Source organism: Rattus rattus, chromosome 4 (assembly GCF_011064425.1).
Source record: "Rattus rattus isolate New Zealand chromosome 4, Rrattus_CSIRO_v1, whole genome shotgun sequence".
Lineage (NCBI taxonomy): Eukaryota > Metazoa > Chordata > Mammalia > Rodentia > Muridae > Rattus > Rattus rattus.
This window is the reverse complement of record NC_046157.1, coordinates 40,329,119-40,350,666: the sequence shown is the minus strand read 5'-3', so window position 1 is coordinate 40,350,666 and position 21,548 is coordinate 40,329,119. Positions and strand designations below refer to the sequence as shown.

Here is a 21,548-nt window from a genome sequence, read left to right as displayed (position 1 = left end):
TTTGGTACTCCTGGAGGAGCATATGAGAAAATGGTAGAGGGCCAACTGGAAGGACTGTTGTGGCGTGAGGTCAGATAGGTAGTTCAATGGGCAAGCCTCTCTGCACTAAGTAGATGTGTGGCCTTGGGTCAATGATTTCTATTTTCTCTGTCAACACACACACACACAGTCACACAGAGTCACACACACATACACACACTCACAAACATGCAAACACACGCTTAGACACACATACATACTTGCTCACACACATTCACCATACACATACATATACACACACACAGTCAAACACATGTGCCCATATACACACATACACACTCATGTGCAAACTCAAACACACATATATATACACAGAGTCACACACATATACACACACTCACAAACATTGAAACACATGCTTACACACACAGTTGCTCACACACAAACATACATATGCACCACACACATACACACACATGCCCATGCACACATATGTACACACACATACATGTGCACGCACACACATACACACAGATACACACACACACAGAGGCACACTATAAGTGCTAAATAGACACTGCCACACGTCCTGCTGAGACCATTCAGCCCAGCCCCAACCTGCCTCCCTGTATCCAATAACTGGTCACAGCTATGGCTAGTTCCCCAAATGGAAGACTCACGCTTAGAGGTTAAGAACAAGCACTAAAGTACAAGCTATTTCATTTCAAAATCTCCTCTCTGGGGTTGGGGATTTAGCTCAGTGGTAGAGCGCTTGCCTAGCAAGCGCAAGGCCCTGGGTTCCGTCCCCAGCTCCGAAAAAAAAAAGAAAGAAACAAAATCTCCTCTCCACCCTCAAGTGAGAACTGCTTGTCCACAGCAGCATAGCTCATTCCTTTAAACCTCTTCCTTCCTCTGGAAAAGGAAGGTTAGAAGTGTCTGCCCTGAAGATTGACAGTCACCTCACTACACCCTTGAGAAGCTTCAGAAAAGGTCTGAAATCATTTTTAGTCTGACTCCAGCCCGGGTCCCGTGCCAAATGAGAGCTGTGTAACTTGTAACACAAAGTCTAAATTCTTACTGTGGTCTACCTACAGACCGAGCTACACCTCCATGACCCATTGCTGTGCCTCTCATTAGCTGCGTTTCATCTGTGTCAAACAAGTAACACTGTTACAGCATTCCAGCTACGCGCTGCTAGAATACACCTGATGAACGCCAGGCTTCTCCATTCAAAGAGCGGCCCTGCACACGTGCATTTGGAGAGTGTGTCCCTTTACCTGAAATCCAGAACATGGATGCCCTTGTAGCCGGGTAACCCTGTGAAAGCTTTTTCAACCTGTTAAGAAAACAAAAATAAAGATGCTAACTATGTAGATGCCAAATGTGTATTTCAGTTGCCTTAAACAGCAGAATGAAAAGGACACTCTTTCTGAACAACTATCAGAGTTGTACACATCGATCAAAAGTGACCATGGTTACAGTCATGACAGAAAATAGCCTTTGCCACAAGACTGTCACAGTTACTTCTTCATCTTGTCTTTCGTGATTTTAATGTGCCTTAATTTTTATTTTTTAATTTATGAAAAACACACCTCTTATTAGTTAAATCAACATTTTCTTCCTTGTGTGTGAAGCTTTAAATTCATTTCAAAAGACACTATAACAGCATTTGTATAACAGCATTATTTTTCCATCTTTATTAACTTGAGTATTTCTTATTTACATTTTGATTGTTATTCCCTTTCCTAGTTTCCGGGCCAACATCCCCCTAACCCTTCCCCCTCCCCTTCTCTATGGGTGTTCCCCTCCCCATCCTCCCCACAACAATCACGTTCACTGGGAGTTCAGTCTTAGCAGGACCCAGGGCTTCCCCTTCCACTGGTGCTCTTACTAGGCTGTTCATTGCTACCTATGAGGTTGGAGCCCAGGGTCAGTCCATGTATAGTTTTTGGATAGTGGCTTACTCCCTGGAAGCTCTGGTTGCTTGGCATTGTTGTACATATGGGGTCTCGAGCCCCTTCAAGTCCTTTCAGTCCTTCCTAAGATTCCTTCAACGGGGGTCCCGTTCTCAGTTCAGTGGTTTGTTGCTGGCATTCGCCTACGTATTTGCCATAACAGCATTTTTTAAGTGTCCCTGTTCCAGTTGGGAAGCTGGGCTCAGCTAGCACCCTGGCAGAGTTGAGTGTCTGTTTTCTCTAAGTGTGAACATGTCTGAGAGCGTCTGCTTCCTGTCTCCACATCACAAGAGAACTAGGAACACACTCAGCATTATATAAAAAAAAAAGTCTAAATGGCCCAAGTTAAGAAGCAGAGGCCAGATAACTCCACTGGTTAAAATATCAATCTGTAAGCTCACATCCGTGAGAGCTGGTTTTCAGACCAAGCCTTTAAAATGCCACCACATCTTTCCATCAGGACTCAGTAACTGGAGAAAGAGAAAGAGTGCCAGACCAAGGATCTAAAAATAATCTAATTATATAAAAATATGTATTTAAACAAAAGATAATATTTAATCCGTAATAATCCCAAGGGTGGCTCACCAGATGAATGACTTTGGGGCCAACACAAGAAAAGGTTAGGGGACCGTAGAGGCTTCTGGGAAGATTCCTTTAACTGCATCTCACAAAATCAGGGGAGTAGAACTTTTTAAAAATCTTGGTTTGCTGCAGATTCCCTTGGTTCAAAAATAAAGAATTCAAGGGGCTGTTAAAATGGCTCAGTCAATAATGTCCCTACCATGCAAGCATGAGTGCCTGAGTTTGTCTCCCCAACACCTATATGGAAAAACCTGAAATTCCAGGACCAGGAAGGTAGCGTGAGGAGCATCTCTCAGGCTTGCTGGCCATCCTGAAGGGGCGAGCTCCTGGCTCAAAAACACATCCTGTCTCAAAAATTAGGAGCTTCTAACCAACTCCTCATAATGTCAGGGGGTAGAATTTTTAAAATCTTGGTTCACCGAAGATCTTCTTGTTTTAAGAAAAAGAATTCAAGGATGGCTGGCTCAGAAGTTACTTGCAGTTATCTAACACTGCCATCCATATTCTGCCCACTGAACTGCATTACCCTTTCCGGTTACTCCTGCCTCAGGATACATTTGAAACTAAAAAACTCACTATGGTTTCTGAAGAAGTCTCTGTACAGGACAAAGGAAGGACCACTTTGAAAGGCAAATGAACAGCTAGCGAGATGGCTCAATGGCTAAAATGTTTGCCATGCAGGTGTGAGGACCTGGATTCAGATCCCCAGGAACTAACAAAGAGCTTGGTGCCCTAAAGAGTGTCTGTCATGCCAGTGGTGCAGGTAGGAGGCAGAGACAGGAGAATGCCTGGGAGCTAACAGGAGGTCAGACAGCCTGAGGCACACTCGGCAAAGGTGTGGAGGTCTCAACCAAGGTATAAAGCTAGAGCCAAAATGGAAGGTGTCGTCTGCCCTCCACATGCAGATGAACCACACGCAGACACAGAGAGAGAGAGAGAGAGAGAGAGAGAGAGAGAGAGAGAGAGAGAGAGAGAGAGAGCAGACAGAAGGAGACCTGATTTGACAGCAGCCTGTAGAAGCACAGTAGAGAAGCTGCCTTTCTCATACCTCGCTTCCTTCCTCAGATCCTCCCACATTCGTACTATCTTGAGCCCTTTCTGTCATACTTGGTACGGCCTCAGGTTTACCATGCTCTCTCTTGTACCCTAATAAAAAAAGATTTATGGTAGAAAATATCGTCCTGAGTGGGGTAACCCAGAAAGACATGCATGGTTTGTACTCACTGATAAGTGGACTTTACCCATAGTAAAATACAGGGCAACCATGCTACAATCCACAGACCCAAAGAAGCCAAGTGATAAGGAAGGTCCAAGGGAAGATGGTTGAATCTTTCTTAGAAGGGGAAACAAAATAGATTTCAGAGGTGGAGGGAGGGAGGGAACTGGATGGTAGAGGGGATGGGGAGAGAGGATCAGATGTAAGGAGAACAGGAGAGAACAGAAATTAGCGGGGATGGGGGTGGGGAGGGTATCTTTAGGACGTGCCAAAGACCTAGGATGAGGGCAGACAGACCGGGTGTCTCGTGAGGGATTTGGATCCTGAAGTGACTACTACCTGTAACCATCCAAGACTCCCAGTAGAGGGATAAGAACAGCAACCTTTGACCTAAAATGTGCCCTGCCTTCAAGATGTGCAGGGACAAAGAGGAGCAGAGAGGAAGGAAACGGCCAACCAATCACTGCCCCAAATGAGACCCACCCCATGTGCAAGACCCAATCCCTGGTGCCATGAATGATGCTCTGCAATGCTTGCAGACAGCATCCTAGGTTAGCTGTCCTCTGAGAGGCTCCACCTAGCACACAATGTAAACAGACACGGAGACCCAGAGCCAAACATTACATGGAGCTCGAGCTCCGGGAGTCTTGTGGAAGAGTTGAGGGAAAGATTGAGGGACCCAAAGAGAACAGGGAATCCACAGGGAGACCAACAGAGTCAACTAACCTGCACCTAGGGGCTCTCAGAGACGTAACCACCGACAAAAGAGTGAGCACGAACTGGACCTAGGCCCCTGCACATTTGTATCGGATGTGCAACTTGGTCTTCATGTGGGTCCCCCAACGACTGGAGCAGAGGCAGGTGCTGTCCCTGAATCTGTTGCCTGCCTGTGGATTTCTGTTCCCCTAACTGGGTCACCTTGTCTGGCCTCAGAGAGAGAAGAGGCGCCTAATCCTGCAGTGACTGAGGGGTTCCCCCTTCTCAGAGAAGGGGTGGAAGGAATGGGGAGAGACTGGACTGGAGGGGGGCTGATAGTGGGATGCAAAATGAAAAAATTACTAATAAATAATAACAAAGGGTTACGGGGTTACAGTGTCTGAACCTCTTTCCTTAGAAACAGGCTTTCAATTCTCTGTCTCCCAGTATTATTTAGGAGATTACACAAGGGAGCAACCTGTGTGCCCATGTCATGTAGGGAGAGCGCTGAAGGGGCTGGTGTTGTTTGCAGAATGGTAATTTCCTTCAGGACATCCCCAAAACACACACATAAGTACACATTCACAAACACATGCTCCTACACACACACTCACACACACACACACACACACACACTCACACACACACACACACACACACTCCTCACACACAGGGGGAGGGGGAGAGGGGAAGGGGAGGGGGGAGAGAGCCTTCCATGCAAAAAAATAATTATTAGGCCACATGTCACTCCCGGTCAGAAGCTGACAATGGTACAGACAGTAGCCAGGAAAGGAGGAGCGGCTTATGGTTGGCCCAGACCATTCCTCACCCTTAGATCACTTCTTCATGGCCACAGATCTCATAAAGTCATTGCCAAGGGGACACCTTTCAGAGTATTTATCAGATTTTCTCTAAATCTCCAGTCATTCCCGCAGTTGTTTACTGAAATTCTGAAGTTTATTAAAGGCTCCTTAATCCAGGCAGGAATGCCAGACGGCCAGTTCAGGACAGTATCTATGCCAGGTGGCCACTGGCCTGGCTGACATTTCTCCCACATACCATACAGCCTTGCAACTTGGCTGCACAGTTAGGAAAAGGAGTTGTCTGGCCTACACTGCCCCCATGTCTGATGGCTGCGATGATGCTATTTGGCTGACAGACACATATTTTTATTTCCCATCTGGACACAATGACGGGGAAGGAAATTAAGCCAGGGTAATGGAATTAACAAACTTGGTCAAGGAGAAGTCAATCAAGTAGGAATTGAGAAGAAATAAACAGGGAGAAATGGCGTGCCCAGTTATCACATACAAGAGTAGATGGCATTCAGCACCATGTTCACAAGGTTCACAAGAAAGGCCCCAAGTATGGATAATGTCTAATGGAAGAATTCTTTGGTCAAACTCAATCCAAAGTCCTTCTAGAAGGTAAGTAACAGCATGATTTAACACCGGCTTATTTAGAAAAACCTCTTTTTATAAAAAAAATTATTAATTTATTTTATGTATATGAGTACACTGCAACTGTCTTCAGACACACCAGAAGAGGGCATCAGATCCCATTACAGATGGTTATGAGCCAACATGTGGTTGCTGGGAATTGAACTCAGGACCTCTGAAAGATCACTCAGTGCTCTTAACCACTGAGCCATCTCCCCAGCCCCTAGATAAACCTCTTTTTAAAAAGCTCTCGCCAGAGGACAGAGACAAAGTAGACTTATTTCCACATTCCTCTGGTGTTTCTTAACTTTTCACACACATTACCTGTGAGTGACCTACTTAAAAGTGTCTAAACTAAGAAGAAGGAGCTGAACCTGGCGGCAATGGTACATGCCTTTAATCTCAGCTCTCAGGAGACAGAGGCAGGCAGATCTCTGAGTTCAAAGTCAGCCTGGTCTACAGAGTGAGTTCCAGGATAGCTAGGGCTACACAGAGAAACTCTGTCTCAAACAAACCACACACGCACACATGCACACTTGCGCACACACACGCGCACACACACAAGCAGTCCATAGCTGTTCAGAAACATTCATTTCTCCAAACATCAATGAGCTGAAATTAAAGCATAGAATTCACTTTTCTTTGGCAGTGGTGAGTTACAAAAAAACATTTATCTGTTAATGGGTAGAAAAAAATTGTTTCTAAAAGAGAGTTTATGTCTCTGAACTTTTCACACAAGTTTCTGAAGAAATGGCTAAGAGGCAACCGGAAGCTAGCAGATGGTCAGCTTGAATCCTCAACTTACCCATAAGCACTGTTGTCCTTGTGAGAGACTTAACACCCAGAACCACCATGTTATCCAATCAAATGAATCATCCACATGGGTGGGTTTTTTTTCCTATCATCCACATGTTAGAAAGAAATAAAAGCTTCTAAAAAAAAAAAAAAAAAAAAAAAAAAAATCACGCACCTCTGAAATAAACTCTTCCACAAGGAGCCGGTAGAGGGCGCTGGAGGGATCCCGCAGTTCTTCGCTGTACTGCTTCCCCAGAAGTTGGATGCTGAATTCAGCTATCTGTTCAGCAGCTGGCGGTGTGGGCTCCTCTGTCACATTCTCAATTTCATTGCTGATCTGAATTTAGAAAGAATAATAAATCCCAGTATTTATTCATTCAGTCAGTAAATATTTACTGATTACCCTCAAAGTTTTACATCAGAGGATGACTTTTTATGTAGTTTTCAATTATACAATAATGATGTCTCTTCACAGCAAATGAAAGCCTAACTGAGACAGCCTGGTCTACATAGTGAGCTCTGGGCCAGCCAAAGCTATATAGAGACACCCTGTCTCCAAAACAAGAAGAAAATGTAACAGAATAAGCAAATTTCATACAAAAGTCAACAACAGATGCTGTGAAGCTGAAATAGTAAGAAGAGACATTGTTTATATTTTTACAAATTCTTGAACAGACTGTCTGGCTTAATACAAGATAGCCGAATTCTCATGTTTATTTCTGTATTCAGTTTATCACAATATGCTATTTTAATGGATGCAACATGAAAAAATCTGCCCACACAAACATATACTCAGGAAGACGGAATAAAGTAATAATCTTTTCCAAAACTTGGACTGTTCTGTAATGACCAACCAGCTACACCAGCTTTAAAAGGGATAAGTTTTTTCTTTTATTGGATTTTTTTATTTACATTTCAAATGCTATCCTTTCCCATTTTCTTTTTCAGAAACCTGTTATCTCATCCCCCCTCTTCCTGCTTCTATGTGTGTGCTCCTCCACCCACCCATTCCCTCCCGCCTCCCCATCCTGACATTCCCCTACACTGGGGCACTAAGCCTTGACAGGACCAAGGGCCTCTCCTCCCACTAATGCCCGACAAGGCCATCCTCTGCTACATATGCAGCTGGAGCCGTACGTTCATCCCTGTGTACTCGTGGGATGATGGTTTAGTCCCTGGGAGCTCTGGGGGGCTCTGGTTGGTTGATACTGTTGTTCTTCTTATGGGGTTGCAAACCCAAAAAGGGTAATTTCTTGAACAGTAGTTGCCATTGGTCAAAACACTCTATATTACCTAAGTCTAGGTTAGGGAGCACTTAACTAGTATGTTCAAGGCCCTGCATTCAATCCCAAAAGTTTCTCTCTCTCTCTCTTCTCTCTCTCTCTCTCTCTCTCTCTCTCTCTCTCTCTTTTTCTTTCTCTCTTTCACACACACACACACACACATACTTCACATATACATGCTACATATACATAACACATACAGACACACTCACACACATATACACACAACACACATAAATACACACTATATATACACACCATGCATACACACACACACTCACACATATACACAAAACACACATAAATACACACTATATATACACACCACACACACACACTACATATACACTACTACACACTACATATACACTACACCACACACACACACACACACACACACACACACATACACACACACAATATGAGCCAATGGAGAATGACTAAGAGTTCAAGGTCAGCCTGAGCTATGTAGTGAGTTCCAAGACTGTGTAGATCTAGAGTCAAAGCCCTAGACGCTGTCTCAAAGAGAAAAAAAGAAAAAGAAACATTCCACGTCTTTCAGTGGCCAAATCTAACATAACCTGGACAACAAAATTAATATTAGGTTATAATCCAAGGAACAAAATGTCCATAAATCCATTCATAGGAATAAAAAAGACTGAATAAATGAGAGTAATAACAGTTTCTTTTAGAAGTTCACTTAATAAATCTAGAAGGAATGAGGGAATTCTACCGTTACTGCTAGAACACTGCAGTAATGGTTGCTGTGTGCATCACGTGTAACTGGGCACACTTATGCCAAGCGCCTCTATTGTACATATAGGAACACGGGAAGGACGCGTGAGCAGCCTGTAGGTGCAGAGAGGGCCAACAGCAGAACTGAGAAGAGAACACTTTCATTGTATCATCGTATGGCTCATGTAACAGAATAGGTTACAGAGTTTCAGAATAGGAATTAAGCCCAAAAACTACCCATTCCATTCCTCCTGGTGCTGGAATTGTCTCTCCGATATCCCTGACAAAAGGCTGCCCCCCTCAGCTGAAAGAGCTATCATAAGAAACAGACATGCTCTTCGGAGCGGTCCCCTATGCTTCCAAAAAGTCATCATCACAGATGGAAAAGTCTTACCCTAAAACCCTAACTGCCCCCCCTTTTCCATTTTTAATAAAAGTCGTGTGCTCTGGCTCACAAGTAAACCATAGCCAGAGGGGGTTTCATAGATTCCAGGAAGCTACCAAGGTTCCTCTAAGTTTTTGCTGACTCCTCTCCTCCTGACGCTTCCAATGATCTTAATTTTTACCTCAAGCATGGTTCCCATACCTGAGTTCTAGTTAAAATATGGTAGGACTATCGCCTACTTAAAGTAGCTCTACTTTTTATTAATGCAGTCTAATATTAAATGACCATTTATTGCATTGGGTATTTCCCTATAAGAACATGAGGCTGTCAGTAATAATAATACTTCTACCAACAAAAAACGTCACATGGAATTTTACACAAGACTGCCGTTTTGTTTATTACATTTCATCTTGGGGCTCAAGAGATGGATCAGCAGTTAAGAGCATTTGCAGAGGAGTGAGGCCGGTTTCCAGCACCCATGGTGAGCGGCTCACAACCATTTCCACTCCCAGGGACCTGATGCCTAGTCTGACTCCACAGTCACCTTCACATTCATGAACATAAAACACACACACATATAAACACACATGCACACATTACCAACACATTACCATTCTTATTAAGTGAGTGGGGAGGGAGGGAGGCAAAAATGGAATTCTGCCACCTGACTTCATATTAGTTATTGCCAAGGACTAGCCCCAGTTTGGAGAGAAGTTCTGAGAGAAGAGGTGTTTGAGAGCAGCAAAACAAATGACTCAAAGTCAAATTGTGGGTCCAAGCTGATGGCCTATGTAATGCTTGAGACAGCTTTTTAGCCTCTCTCTCTCTCTCTCTCTCTCTCTCTCTCACACACACACACACACACACACACACACACACACACACACACACACACACACACACACACACTCTGTGTGTGTTGTGCTCTAGATAGCTCTCTTGCCATTCTAAAAAAATCTCTCTGGATAGCTCATCTCTTGCAGTTCTCTTTTATTTATATATTTCCTTTTGATTAGCCTAGGAATCTGCATCCTATGACCCCAACCTCTTGTTTCTTAGAAAGAGACAGCAAGCACAGACAGTAAGACAACTAGGTGGGTTGCCACCCTGAAATTACCATCTCTACCAAGCCTGGGCCTAGACCTGTACTTCCTCTGTCCTAGGCTGACCTTGAACTCAAGAATCTGCCTGTCTTTGTAAGCATAAACAAACAAACAATAACAAAAACTTAGCTGGGTGGGATCTTGCTCTGCAATCACCACACCCTAAATTCCTCTATCTTCTTCTTTAATGTATTACTTCCTGACAAGCTGGCTCTTAGTGCAGCTGCCTCTGTTCCTTTAGATCTGTGGAGCTCCTTATACAATTCATATTGCATCCTTGTCTTTTGAGTAGTTGATAAATTATATATTTTTGAATTCATGTTTTCGGCATTCTTTCCCACAGCCTTAAGGACTGTCGTGAAGGTCACAGCGTTTTGCCATTTTGCTGAGACAATAAACACACCCTCACCTCCCAGACTCCTACTGTTTCTGAGTATCAAGGAGTCATTTACCTTGGCAGAGAGGATATTCGTCGAAGGAGGAACATAAAAATATATATATATCCCTTATGCCCATAGCAACCATCAACACTCCTGGCTCCTAGAGGTCTGTTGGTTCTGTCCCAAGAGTGGGAACCATGTCATGCCATCCCTGCCATGGCTGAGCAGATCTAAGCAAGTTACAAGGTCCATGCTAAGAAAGGAGAATGCAAAGTGACCAAACCTCACCTTTCTGAAAAAATCTTCATAGTTTACTTAATAAATAAGTCATGATACAGTGCGTCCTTAATTGTTTTTAAGTTCAGATTTTAGAAAAAGTTGGGAGCATAAGTGTATGCAGCATGCTTGTGTGTGTGTGTGTGTGTGTGTGTGTGTGTGTGTGTGTGTGTGTGTGTGTAAAAGATAGAGCTTGATGACAGGTGTCTTCCTCAACTGCTTTCCACTTTTCTTACTGAAGCAAGTGTTTTGACCAAAGCCAGAATTCACAGATTCAGCTTCAACAGCTCCCAGCTTAGGAGCCAGGTGAGCTCTGAGATGAGGGTGGGCTGCCTAGCTGCCTGTTTTCTCTGTGATGGTGATGCATGGGGGCTACTTTGCCTGCCTGGCCTTCTATGTGGGTGATAAAGTCAGGCTACCATGCTTGCCTGGCCTTCTTTGTGGGTCATAGAGACAGGCTTGCAAGGATGAGAGTGAGTGATACAGGTAGGTGGGCTGCCATCCCGTCTGGTTTTAGATGAGATAAATTGGGCTGCCATGTTTGTCTGCTTTCTATGAGGGGGCTATGATTTGAATTACATTCCTTGCTTCTGCACTTCTAGTGTTCTCTCTGCTGTGCTACCTCCCAGGCCATAATGTAACATAACTTTTAATAAAATGCTTCCATATGCCTGGGCAGGGTCTAACTCTGTACTTCCCTGTAATTTTTCTTTTTTTTTGTAGTGGACCCTCATCTATAGATTTTACTGCTGTTTAGAAAACAAGTCCCTGGTAATAATTGTGTGCTTAAAAGGTGTGATGGCTTCTTAAATTTTAAACTGCATAGAATCCATTTCCTTTCTCTCTGAAGAAGTTAAGGTCCAGTCTCCTGGGTTAGAAAGTCAAGGGTTTATCAGCACGAGAGTTTTCTAGAAATCCTCTATCAAAACATTACCAATATGACAGACCTGTTCAGCTCCTCCAGAGGATATCAGGTTTCTGATGTACTGGGTTTAGAATTCATGGTTATTTTCAGACCATGTGAAGTCCTGTGCAGTCCAGAAATGGAATGTTAACTCTGTTATCTCCCATGTTCCGCGTTAGAAAACAACGGGAGAGAGCGTGACTTACACTCTCCTGTGGTGATGCTGCGCTGCTCTCTGAGGCCGCCCCTGGATATGAAGCACTGGAGACAGCACCTAAGCAGAATCCAAAATGCACATGACATTAGTCCTTGAGTAAGCCCGAATTCACGTCAGGATGCAAAGACGTACTTCAAAGGTCATCCTTACAAGACCTTTGCTTTTTATTCTGAAGGCTTTTTTAGATATAAACTCAAGAGACATTTGCTCTCCTGGAGTCTCAATAACTATGACTGACTGAACAGGTGGCTTTTTTTTTTTTCTGAGTTTGTCAGGCTCTGATATAGATGCTAAGATTCAAGAAGGAAGTTTCTATTCCTAGGGAGCGATCAAATAAAGGGAACAGACACTGAAGTGCTCAGCTATACGAGACCTGTGCAATAGTTGCTTGGCCATTATTTAACGACCACTGAAATGCTGAAATGAGCCCACTTCGTGCTATTCTATCTTGTATGTGCTCAAAATTTTTAACATAAAGAAGTTAGACTTTTTACAAATATATTTCAGTGTAACCCTTGTAGAGAGCCTCCCGAACTGAAAGATGTCTTTGGGTTCAATCTTTAGCAAAAGGACAGAAGAGAGGAATGGAGAAAGGATGAGACAAGAGACAGGAAGAGAATGAGTGACTAACTTACATGAAATGCAGAACTCGGGGCTAGAGAAATGGATCCACAGTTAAGAACACTTCACACTCTTTCAGAGGAACCCAGTGAGGTTCTTAGCACACGTGCCAGCAGCGTCAGCCTGTAACTCCCACTCCAGGGGATCTGACGCTGTCTTTGATACAATGCCCTCTTCTGGCCTCCCAGGCATACATATATGCATGATATTTAGACAGGAATACAGAGGGGGGGTATTAAATTTTTAAAAATTAAAACCTTTTAAACTTATAAATCAATACAGGCTCAGAGGAACACATTCTCACTCTAGACTGTGTCAGAGAATCCTTATCCTGGGAAAGTCCAGGTTACAAGTAACAAAGTGACAAACCAAATGTCCTACCTCAGCTGAAGTGTCTGTCTTAAAGTAATTCATTTTGTCACACTCCTGTATTAAGCTGTGTTCTGAATTTTAAAGAACCTGCTGCATAATATCATAAACCAAGTGAAAAATAATTGTTGTGTCTTAAACAATATATAAATAGAAAAAGTATTTGAAAAATATGAACTGAAAATTTATACTTGCTTAAAAAATCTTCCGTGACTAAGAAATAAAAGTGAATAAAGGAAAAAAGCTTTACCTGCCAATGTTGAGGTCTCGCCAATAGGAACTGGAGATGACAACTCAGGTCTAGAGGGGAAAAAATGCAGCTATTAAAAAGTCCAGAAACCTGGGCAAATAAGTATTATGAACTTTGGAACTTGAGTTCCCAAAGGAACTCCTTAGACCACCAAATAAAGGTTTCTGGGCCAACATGCCAAGTTGTATAGTCAAAAAATAATATAACTTCATAATTTACTTATTTTGTATTTATTGAAGGCTCATCAGCATATCCACCCTATACGAAGAACTTTCCTACTTATAACTCATCACCCGCCTGTTTTCTTCTTCTTTAGTTCAAATCATCATGTGAAACTACTCTATCTGCCTACTTTGCCTCTGCCACCCCCTTAATCCTCTAGAATGCATTGTCAGTGCAGAAGCATTGCGCAGTCCAATATTTAAATTGATTGAAATTAAACAGCTGGGAATTCAGTTCCTTATTCACAGCAGCCATATTTTAGGTATTCCGTGCTCACATGTGGCTAATGGCTGTCTCAGACTGGACAGGACAATTACAGGCATTTGGGTCACAAAAGGGTCTATTTGTTCATCGACAGAGTCACATTAAGAATCTAAACCCCTGGCTGAGCATAGTTCAATAGAACAGCGTGTGCCTGTCATGTATCCAGGCTCCAGCCTTGATACTAATGTCTACAACTAGAGGGAAAGGGAAAAGAGATAAAAATTATGAACTTCCATGAGATTAAGGATTTGCCTGACCTATCCTTTTCTGTCTCCAACATCTAAGAGCTTTAAAAAGACATTTTTGCAGAACTAGAGGTATAATCCAATTGTCAGAGTTCTTGCCTAGCATGTGTGGAGCCCTGGGCTCACTCTCCAGCATGCCATTAGCTAGGTACTGTGGTTCCTGTCTGCAATTGGAGCACACAATGTAAGATTTAAGGGAATATTAGGATTTATGATGATAAGTGAGGCATTTGTGATTGAACCTAGACTAGAAGGGGGAGCAAAGGCATGTTCTCTACAACCTGAGAGCCCAGCAGGTAGATATCTGTGAGTTCGAGGCCAGCCTGGTCTACAGAGTGAGTTCTAAGACAGCCAAGGCTACACAGAGAAAATCTATCTCAAAAAACAATATAAATAAATAAATAAATAAATAAATAAATGTTGTACTACTTGAAAATTAAATATAAAATGGCTGGAGAGATGGTTCAGTGTTTAAGAGCAATGGCTGTTCTTTCAAGGTCCTGAATTCAATTCCCAGAACCCATCTGACAGCTCATAACTGTCTATAACTGCAGTCCCATGGGACCCAATGTCCTCTTCTGATGTGCAGATATACATACAGACCTATACTCATATACATAAATAAATCTTTTTAAAATTTTTAAATGAGAGAGAAAGAGAGATCTAGGCAATTACATGAAGAATAGAAGCTGAGTAAGACACTCTGGGTCCAACACATTGTGGATGTGGAGGAGACAGTTTCTCCTGCTCTTTCGTTAGGATCAAAGTTCCACAAACAGAGAACATTGCTAAGGAGTTACTCACAAGAAAAAAAAATGTAAAAGGAAAAAAATATATTGTGATAACAGTGTATTATCAGAAGGATATGCTGTAGCAGACAGGAAGAGATCAAAGGTGTACTATGCTTTCTTTTATTGGATATATTTTTTATTTACATTTCAAATGTTATCCCCTTTCCCAGTTCCCTATCCATAAGCACCCTTTCTCTATAAGGTTGTTCCCCCTCCCCAACCAGCTTAGGCAGGACCAAGGCCTTTTCCCCCATTGGGCCCAACAAGGCCATCCTCTGCTACATATACAGCTGGAGCCATGGGTCTGTCCATGTGTACTCTTTGGGTAGGGATGTACTATTCTTATTTCAAGGCCATAATCATAAAGTCAATAAAGTAATCCAAACAGCCATCTACTCAAATCTGTGTCCATGGCATCGTGAGACATATGAATGACCAAGCCCATAGAGTTCTACTGTCTTCCTATCTACTTGTTCTATTCAAAAGCTCCTGTGTGTATACTCCAACTGTGTCTTCACTTTGTCGTGGAAGTTGGGTGTCTGGTGATTGGCTTGTTTAGTTTATTTTTGAATCTACTGGTGATGTCTTACGTAATTGCCTACATCTTATGTATATACTACTGATATTCTGAGAATGAGTAAAATTCAAAATTTAGTCACTATTCCTCATGGTTACAATCTGCCTTATGTTACTACTAATTAGAAGCCAGAAATCATCCTGTACCTAATGGCTGGCCAAGATGTGTACTGACAGTTTAATCACGCCTATGCCACTCTTGATTCAGGAGCATAGTCATAAAGTTAAAAAAGCAATGCAAACAATCATCCATCATGTAACAAACTGACCCCTCTAAGATGACCCTTCTCAGCTTACTGTTAGCCTCAGTAAGGCAGACATCCACTGAATTTTCCTGGAGATGAATGACCTTACCTTCTGGTAAGGTCAGACAGTGAACAAGCACAGTGGCCCTGGTGGTTGGTATTCTGGGGACAGAGATGGCCTCAAGGGGACCAGCATTTTGGACTTACCCACAGGCCTGATCCTTGCAGGAGCTGAAAGGAAATAGAAAAGGGACAGTAGGGTAACTGCTGAAAGTCTGCATGGCTTCTAAATGCTGCTGTTGAATTTGGAAGAAAGACTTACCTGCTCTCAGCTTCCTTTGTGTATGTCAATTTCTAGTGAGAACAGAGACACAATGCCTGAGTTAATAACACTGATTACACAGCGAATACACTACTCTACAGGGGTCACCGACACCCTAACATGTTAGACACCACACCACTATTCTCTAAGGATGAGCAATTAATGAAAGCAGATAGAAGGGATGCCAAGTTTGTTCTACAACTGTTCAAACACAGAAGCATTCTGTGTCTGCTGATGTGCCCTGATGTTGCTGTGTACTCTTACTTCAAAAAAACAAAGCTACAACAAAACACTAAAGTGGTCTCAAGGTCTTGTTTCAAGTCCCCGTTTCTCCTCCCAAGTTATAGACACAAAGCCTACACCCTTTCTGGTGCCAGAGGTCAGTTTTCTCATCCACTGAATGGAAAGAAAACTAAGTCACCCAGAGGTATTGTTAAATAATTTATAGTTAAATACTTTGCTACTCTTTTAATTCTACGGTCTCTCCCAAGATAATCTGACACCTTAATACTTTCAGTTACTAACTCAAAGCTGGTGAATATTTCTATAATTAAAAACCCAGTCCACCCTCCTTCGCTTCACACCAAAATATTGAACCATTCACATTTCCCATAAGCAGTTTACATGAACGCTTCAAAAGTGAGTTCACCCTTCTCTGCCCCCTACAAAAGCACCATTGTATCTGCTCCTCTCTCACACTCTTGCTCTCACTATCATAATAAATACATGATAAGTAAATGTAAAGTTTTAATTCCAAGCTTTCAAGCCAGCTCCTTTGTCTTATCCCCTTATAACCCTGAAATACTTCCCGTCATCCACAGAGCTAAATCCAAGCCTCTTAACACTCTCCTCTTCTCCTGTCCCTCTAGTACAGTGGCCCTAACCATTCCCTCCAAACACGGCTCATGTTGCTCCCTCAGTCTGCCCTCACATCCTCTCCTTCTCACCCAAAACACATTTAGCATTTTAGACTCAAGCCAGACAACGCACCGCTGGTTTAATACTAAATGACCATGAAAGCTTAGTTCCTAGACTTTCAAGTTAAAAATAAAATCCCACTTGTAAGAAACACACTTAATATAGCATCACAAGACTGTTAAGAACTCCCTTATTTATTTCTTGCTTTAAGAGTTGATCCAAAAAATAATAACTGATCCAATATTCTGGACACAATTTGAAATATGCAACACTGATATAAATGTGCATACATGGTTCTTTTCTTCATTGAAATTTTTTAAAATCAATAATGACTGGAAATGGAAGCCCCAAACACAGGAGGAAAATGTGCTTCGAGCGTTTTGTTTTCGTGGGGTTGCTGATCAAACAGAGGGCCTTGAACAGGTCACTAGACTCCGCACTGCGGAGCAATATCCATAGCCAAGAATACATTTTGGAAAAGAGAACTGACTATGGATTTGAAGATCCATCACAACTAATTTTATTTTCACATTGTCTTTATTTTCAAAATAGAAAGTGCCTTATAAGGTTACTATTCATTAGATACAAGATCTGGTAAGCATAGGTTACACAGTGTAACTTATTATTGTAGTTGCTAAAATAGAGCAGGTAAAAGTATGACCGGGAAAGATGGATGCAGTGTCTTGACTTGGACTCAAGTGACTTGAACTGTGACATGCCGTAATAATGAGGCGAATTTATGCTAAACACATTAAAAAGTCTACTCATCAGTGAGAGCTAATCTTGGCTGTCAACTTGGCTATGTCTGGAATTAACTAAAACTGAAGCGGCTGGGCACATCTGTCTGTGGTTTTTCTTGATTAGAAAAGTTCAGGGTGGAAGATCCACCTTAAATCTAGATCATTTGAGGTCAGAAAATCCACCTTAAATCTAAGCCACACCCACTGGTTCCAGCCCATATAAAAGGACATAGACGAAAGAAGCTCTTGCCTTTTGCCTGTTTGCCCTCACTCTTGCTGGCATATTCATCTATTCTGCTGCTGAAGCATTCTTTCACTGCTCTTAGAAACTACTTCTCTGAGATTCCAACATAGAGTCAAGCTGAGACATCCAGCCTGAACTGAACATCCTTGGCACTCTTAGACTTTCCGATGAGAGACAACCACTGTGGGACTAACCAGACCACAGCCTCTAAGGCACTCTAGTAAATCCTCTTTTAAGATGTGGATTCATTCTAGCAGTTCTGTTCCTCTAGAGAACGCTGGCTAATAAAGAACTCATGTTTAAAAAGCCACAGACAGCCGTATGCATCTCTAACCCCAACATTCCTGGGAGACAGAAACAAGAGACTCAGACAGAAGGTCACATGTTTTGTACAAAAGCAAAAATTAAAAGAGACCTTGCCTCAAAAGACAAGGTGAAAGGAGAAAGGTGATTCCCAAGAACTTGTACTCTGCCAGTGACATGTATGCTGTGGCACACATGTAATAACAGAGAGAGAGAGAGAGGAGAGAGAGAGAGAGAGAGAGAGAGAGAGAGAGAGAGAGAGAGAGAGAGAGAGAGATCTTAAATTAAAATCACATTTACACTTCACTAAATGTGCTGTGCTGAATGGACTATATCCTCTAACTTAATTAGAATGTCTGGGGTCCATTCTGAATGAATATGTAAATGAATTTGGCAAGAATGTTTAACTCATACAGATCCTTATCCTTAAATTTTTGCATAATACTGTTTTGACCCATTTACATGTATAAACAAGGCTGGCACTGTTTTGGATTAGCAGTATTCATTATCAGTTGCTCCTCGGCCTTTTGGCTACGATCAAGTGTAGCCGTATTCATTATCAAAGGCCAGAGCTAGGGATAGAAAAGAAAGCTATTCCCCAGGGCAGCTCACTCAGAACCCTTAAAACTCACCTTCTCCTCCTTTAGCCTTGAGCCTACACAATCACACCTACAACGACGCACAGTTCCTTCTCTCCCTGTTACACTTACCTCCATGATTAAGTGTCTGTGTTCCACAGACTGACTAAACTGGGTGCCCATTTCAAACACACTTGTGACTCCATCCTCACATAAGTTCATCCAGTATCGATATTCCTCACGCCCAGGAAGTCGGTCCCAAAACGTCCTGAAGGCTTCCCAGATGGCTTCCTGGCACACTGGAAAGTAAAGAGAATGTGTTTGGGAAAGAACCTAACGTGTTCCCATGACAGTCATGGGGCCACCAACTCCCTCTCTTCTGAACACTTTGACCTTCCTATCCTTTCGGCAGGGTCATGAGAATGACAGCCCGTTAGAAAACGTCCTGTTCAAACGTTTCCATTCTGAAAAAGACATTGCACTTCCCAATACTTCTTTTATACAGGGGATTAAACCACTGCTTAGTGAATTTGATCCCTGCTGATTTAAAAAATAATTCTATATTCATATGTCATGAAAATGTAACTTACATTGATCTGTTTTATTAACAGACACTGTAATTTTAACCTTCTTTGATTTATTTTTTTTTACTGAAGTCATAACTTCAAAAGACAATTTCTCAGCTTTCCAAAAGATAATGACATTTTTGGACCCAGCGGTAAAATAACTCCTAATGACTTAATGCTAGACACACAGTTCAGCCCTCATCAGAGGAGCTTCTTCTTGCAATGGATAGTAATTAATAGAGACCCACAACTGATCAACGTGCAGAGAATAAGGGACATCGAACACTCAGCCCCAAATGCAATGTCTACATCACATTCCTCCTCTCAAGGAGGAATAAGAATCTATGCAGAAGAGGGACAGAAAGAACACAAGAGTCAGAAGAGGTGGATGACTTCAGGGAAACTGTTTTCCAGACACAACAGGAGGATGCACATATGAAAAGACTGTAACAGCATGCATTGGACCTGCACAAGCATGAGCCAGGCAAAACCCCAGCATGGCGGAGGGAAGGTCAGCACAAACCCTCACGTCTACCTGCAGAGCAGTTGGCATTCAGTTGTTGCTGTGAGAGGAACTCAAACAATAGTGTGACATCTTGATATATAGACCACATTCCAGAACAGATCTCACCAGGTGTAGTGAACTTGAGGTTTTTTGTTTCGTTTTATGATCATTAACACAGAGAGAATTGAACTGGGTGAGTAGGAAAGTGGGGAAGGACTTAGGAGTAGTTGAGGAGGGGGAATTACGAGGTCAAAGTATATTTTATGAAGCTTTCAAAGAATAAATAAAAGCTTCTTTAAAAAAAACTAAAAAGAGGCAGACATCTTGAGACTGCAGGACAGACTGCCACCTCTGTACATCTCGGCCCATATCCCTGGTCCAAGGGGAAACTGCACAGTGCCTCTGGACACAGGGATATAGGAATAGACAGTCCACAGTACTTGCAGTTCTGGTCTGTGCCCAGGAACGAACTGGCCAAACAGCTCCCTGTACTCAAATCCCATGAGGGAGAGAGCTGGACCCTCAGAAGTGTGGATACTCCTGAGAAGTCAAAGGAGAATACTCTCTGCCCAGAGTCCAGACCCAAGAGGGAATCACATAGTGCCAACTGTGCCTGTGGGGTGCAAGGACCTACACAAGCAGTCAGGGGCAGGACCATTGATTCCTGCCCTTCCCTAGAGCAGGAAGACAGTCTCCTGGAGTGCTGACACACATGAAATCAGAGCACCTGTTCTCAGGAAAGGCTGAAAAAATAACCAGGAAAACAGTTCTACAGGAGTGTTGACACAGAGGCCTATAGCAGGTCAAGTCACTCCCAGAAACAGCAAGACAAGCAAACACCAGGGACAACCCAATGGCTAGAGGCAAGTACAGGAACCTAAGCAACAGAAACCAAGATGACTTGGCATCATCAGAGCCAGTTCTCCCACCAAAGAAAATACTGGATATCCAAACACACCAGAAAAGCAAAATTTAGATTTAAAATCACATTTATTGATAATGATGGAGGACTTTAAGAAAGACATAAAGAATTCCCTTAGAGAAATGCAGGAAAACACAACTAAACAAGTAGAAGCCCTTAGAGAAGAAACAAAAAAATCCCTGAAAGAATCACAGGAAAACACATTCAAACAGGTGAAGCAATTGAAAATGGAAATAGAAACAATAAAAAAAGCACAAAGGGTAACAACTCTGGATATAAAAAACCAAAGGAAGACACAAGGAGCCGTACACAAGCATCACCAACAGAATACAAGAGATAGAAGAGAGAATCTCAGGGGCAGAAGATTCCATAGAAAACATCAACACAACTGTCAAAGATAATGTAAAATGCAAAAAGCTCCTAGCTCAAAACATTTAGGAAATCCAGGACACAATGAAAAGATCAAACCTAAGGAAAATAGGTATAGAAGAAAGTGAAGACTCCCAACTTAAAGGGCCAGTAAACATATTCAACAAAATTATAGAAAACTTCCCTAACCTAAAGAGATGCCCATAAATATACAAGAAGCCTATAGAACTCCAAATAGATTGGACCAGAAGAAAATTCTTCCTGTCACATAATAGTTAAAACACCAAATGCACAAAACAAAGAAAGAATATTAAAAGCAGTAAGGGAAATTACACCTGACTTCTCACCAAAGACTATGAAAGTCAGAAGATCCTGGACAGATGTCATACAGACACTAAGAGAACACAAATGCCAGTCCCAGTTACTATATCCAGCAAAACTTTCAATTAACATAGATGGAGAAACCAAGATATTCCATGACAAAATCAAAATTATGCAATATCTTTCTACAAATCCAACCCTACAAAGGATAATGGATGGAAAACTCCAACAC

The 21,548-nt window shown here is 42.3% G+C and overlaps 1 protein-coding gene across 1 annotated transcript in view; it reads right to left on the bottom strand.

The window, feature by feature from the left end:
* Nucleotides 1-21,548, bottom strand: part of Impg2 (interphotoreceptor matrix proteoglycan 2) — a 63,782-nt gene that overhangs the window by 32,516 nt on the left and 9,718 nt on the right. The window contains exons 3-9 of the mRNA XM_032900305.1: nucleotides 18,766-18,932; nucleotides 15,851-15,882; nucleotides 15,736-15,759; nucleotides 13,186-13,235; nucleotides 11,935-12,002; nucleotides 6,838-6,999; nucleotides 1,257-1,315 (exon numbers count right to left, since the gene is read on the bottom strand). Coding sequence (XP_032756196.1) covers nucleotides 1,257-1,315; nucleotides 6,838-6,999; nucleotides 11,935-12,002; nucleotides 13,186-13,235; nucleotides 15,736-15,759; nucleotides 15,851-15,882; nucleotides 18,766-18,932 — 562 coding nt within the window. The remainder of the gene's footprint in view (nucleotides 1-1,256; nucleotides 1,316-6,837; nucleotides 7,000-11,934; nucleotides 12,003-13,185; nucleotides 13,236-15,735; nucleotides 15,760-15,850; nucleotides 15,883-18,765; nucleotides 18,933-21,548) is intronic.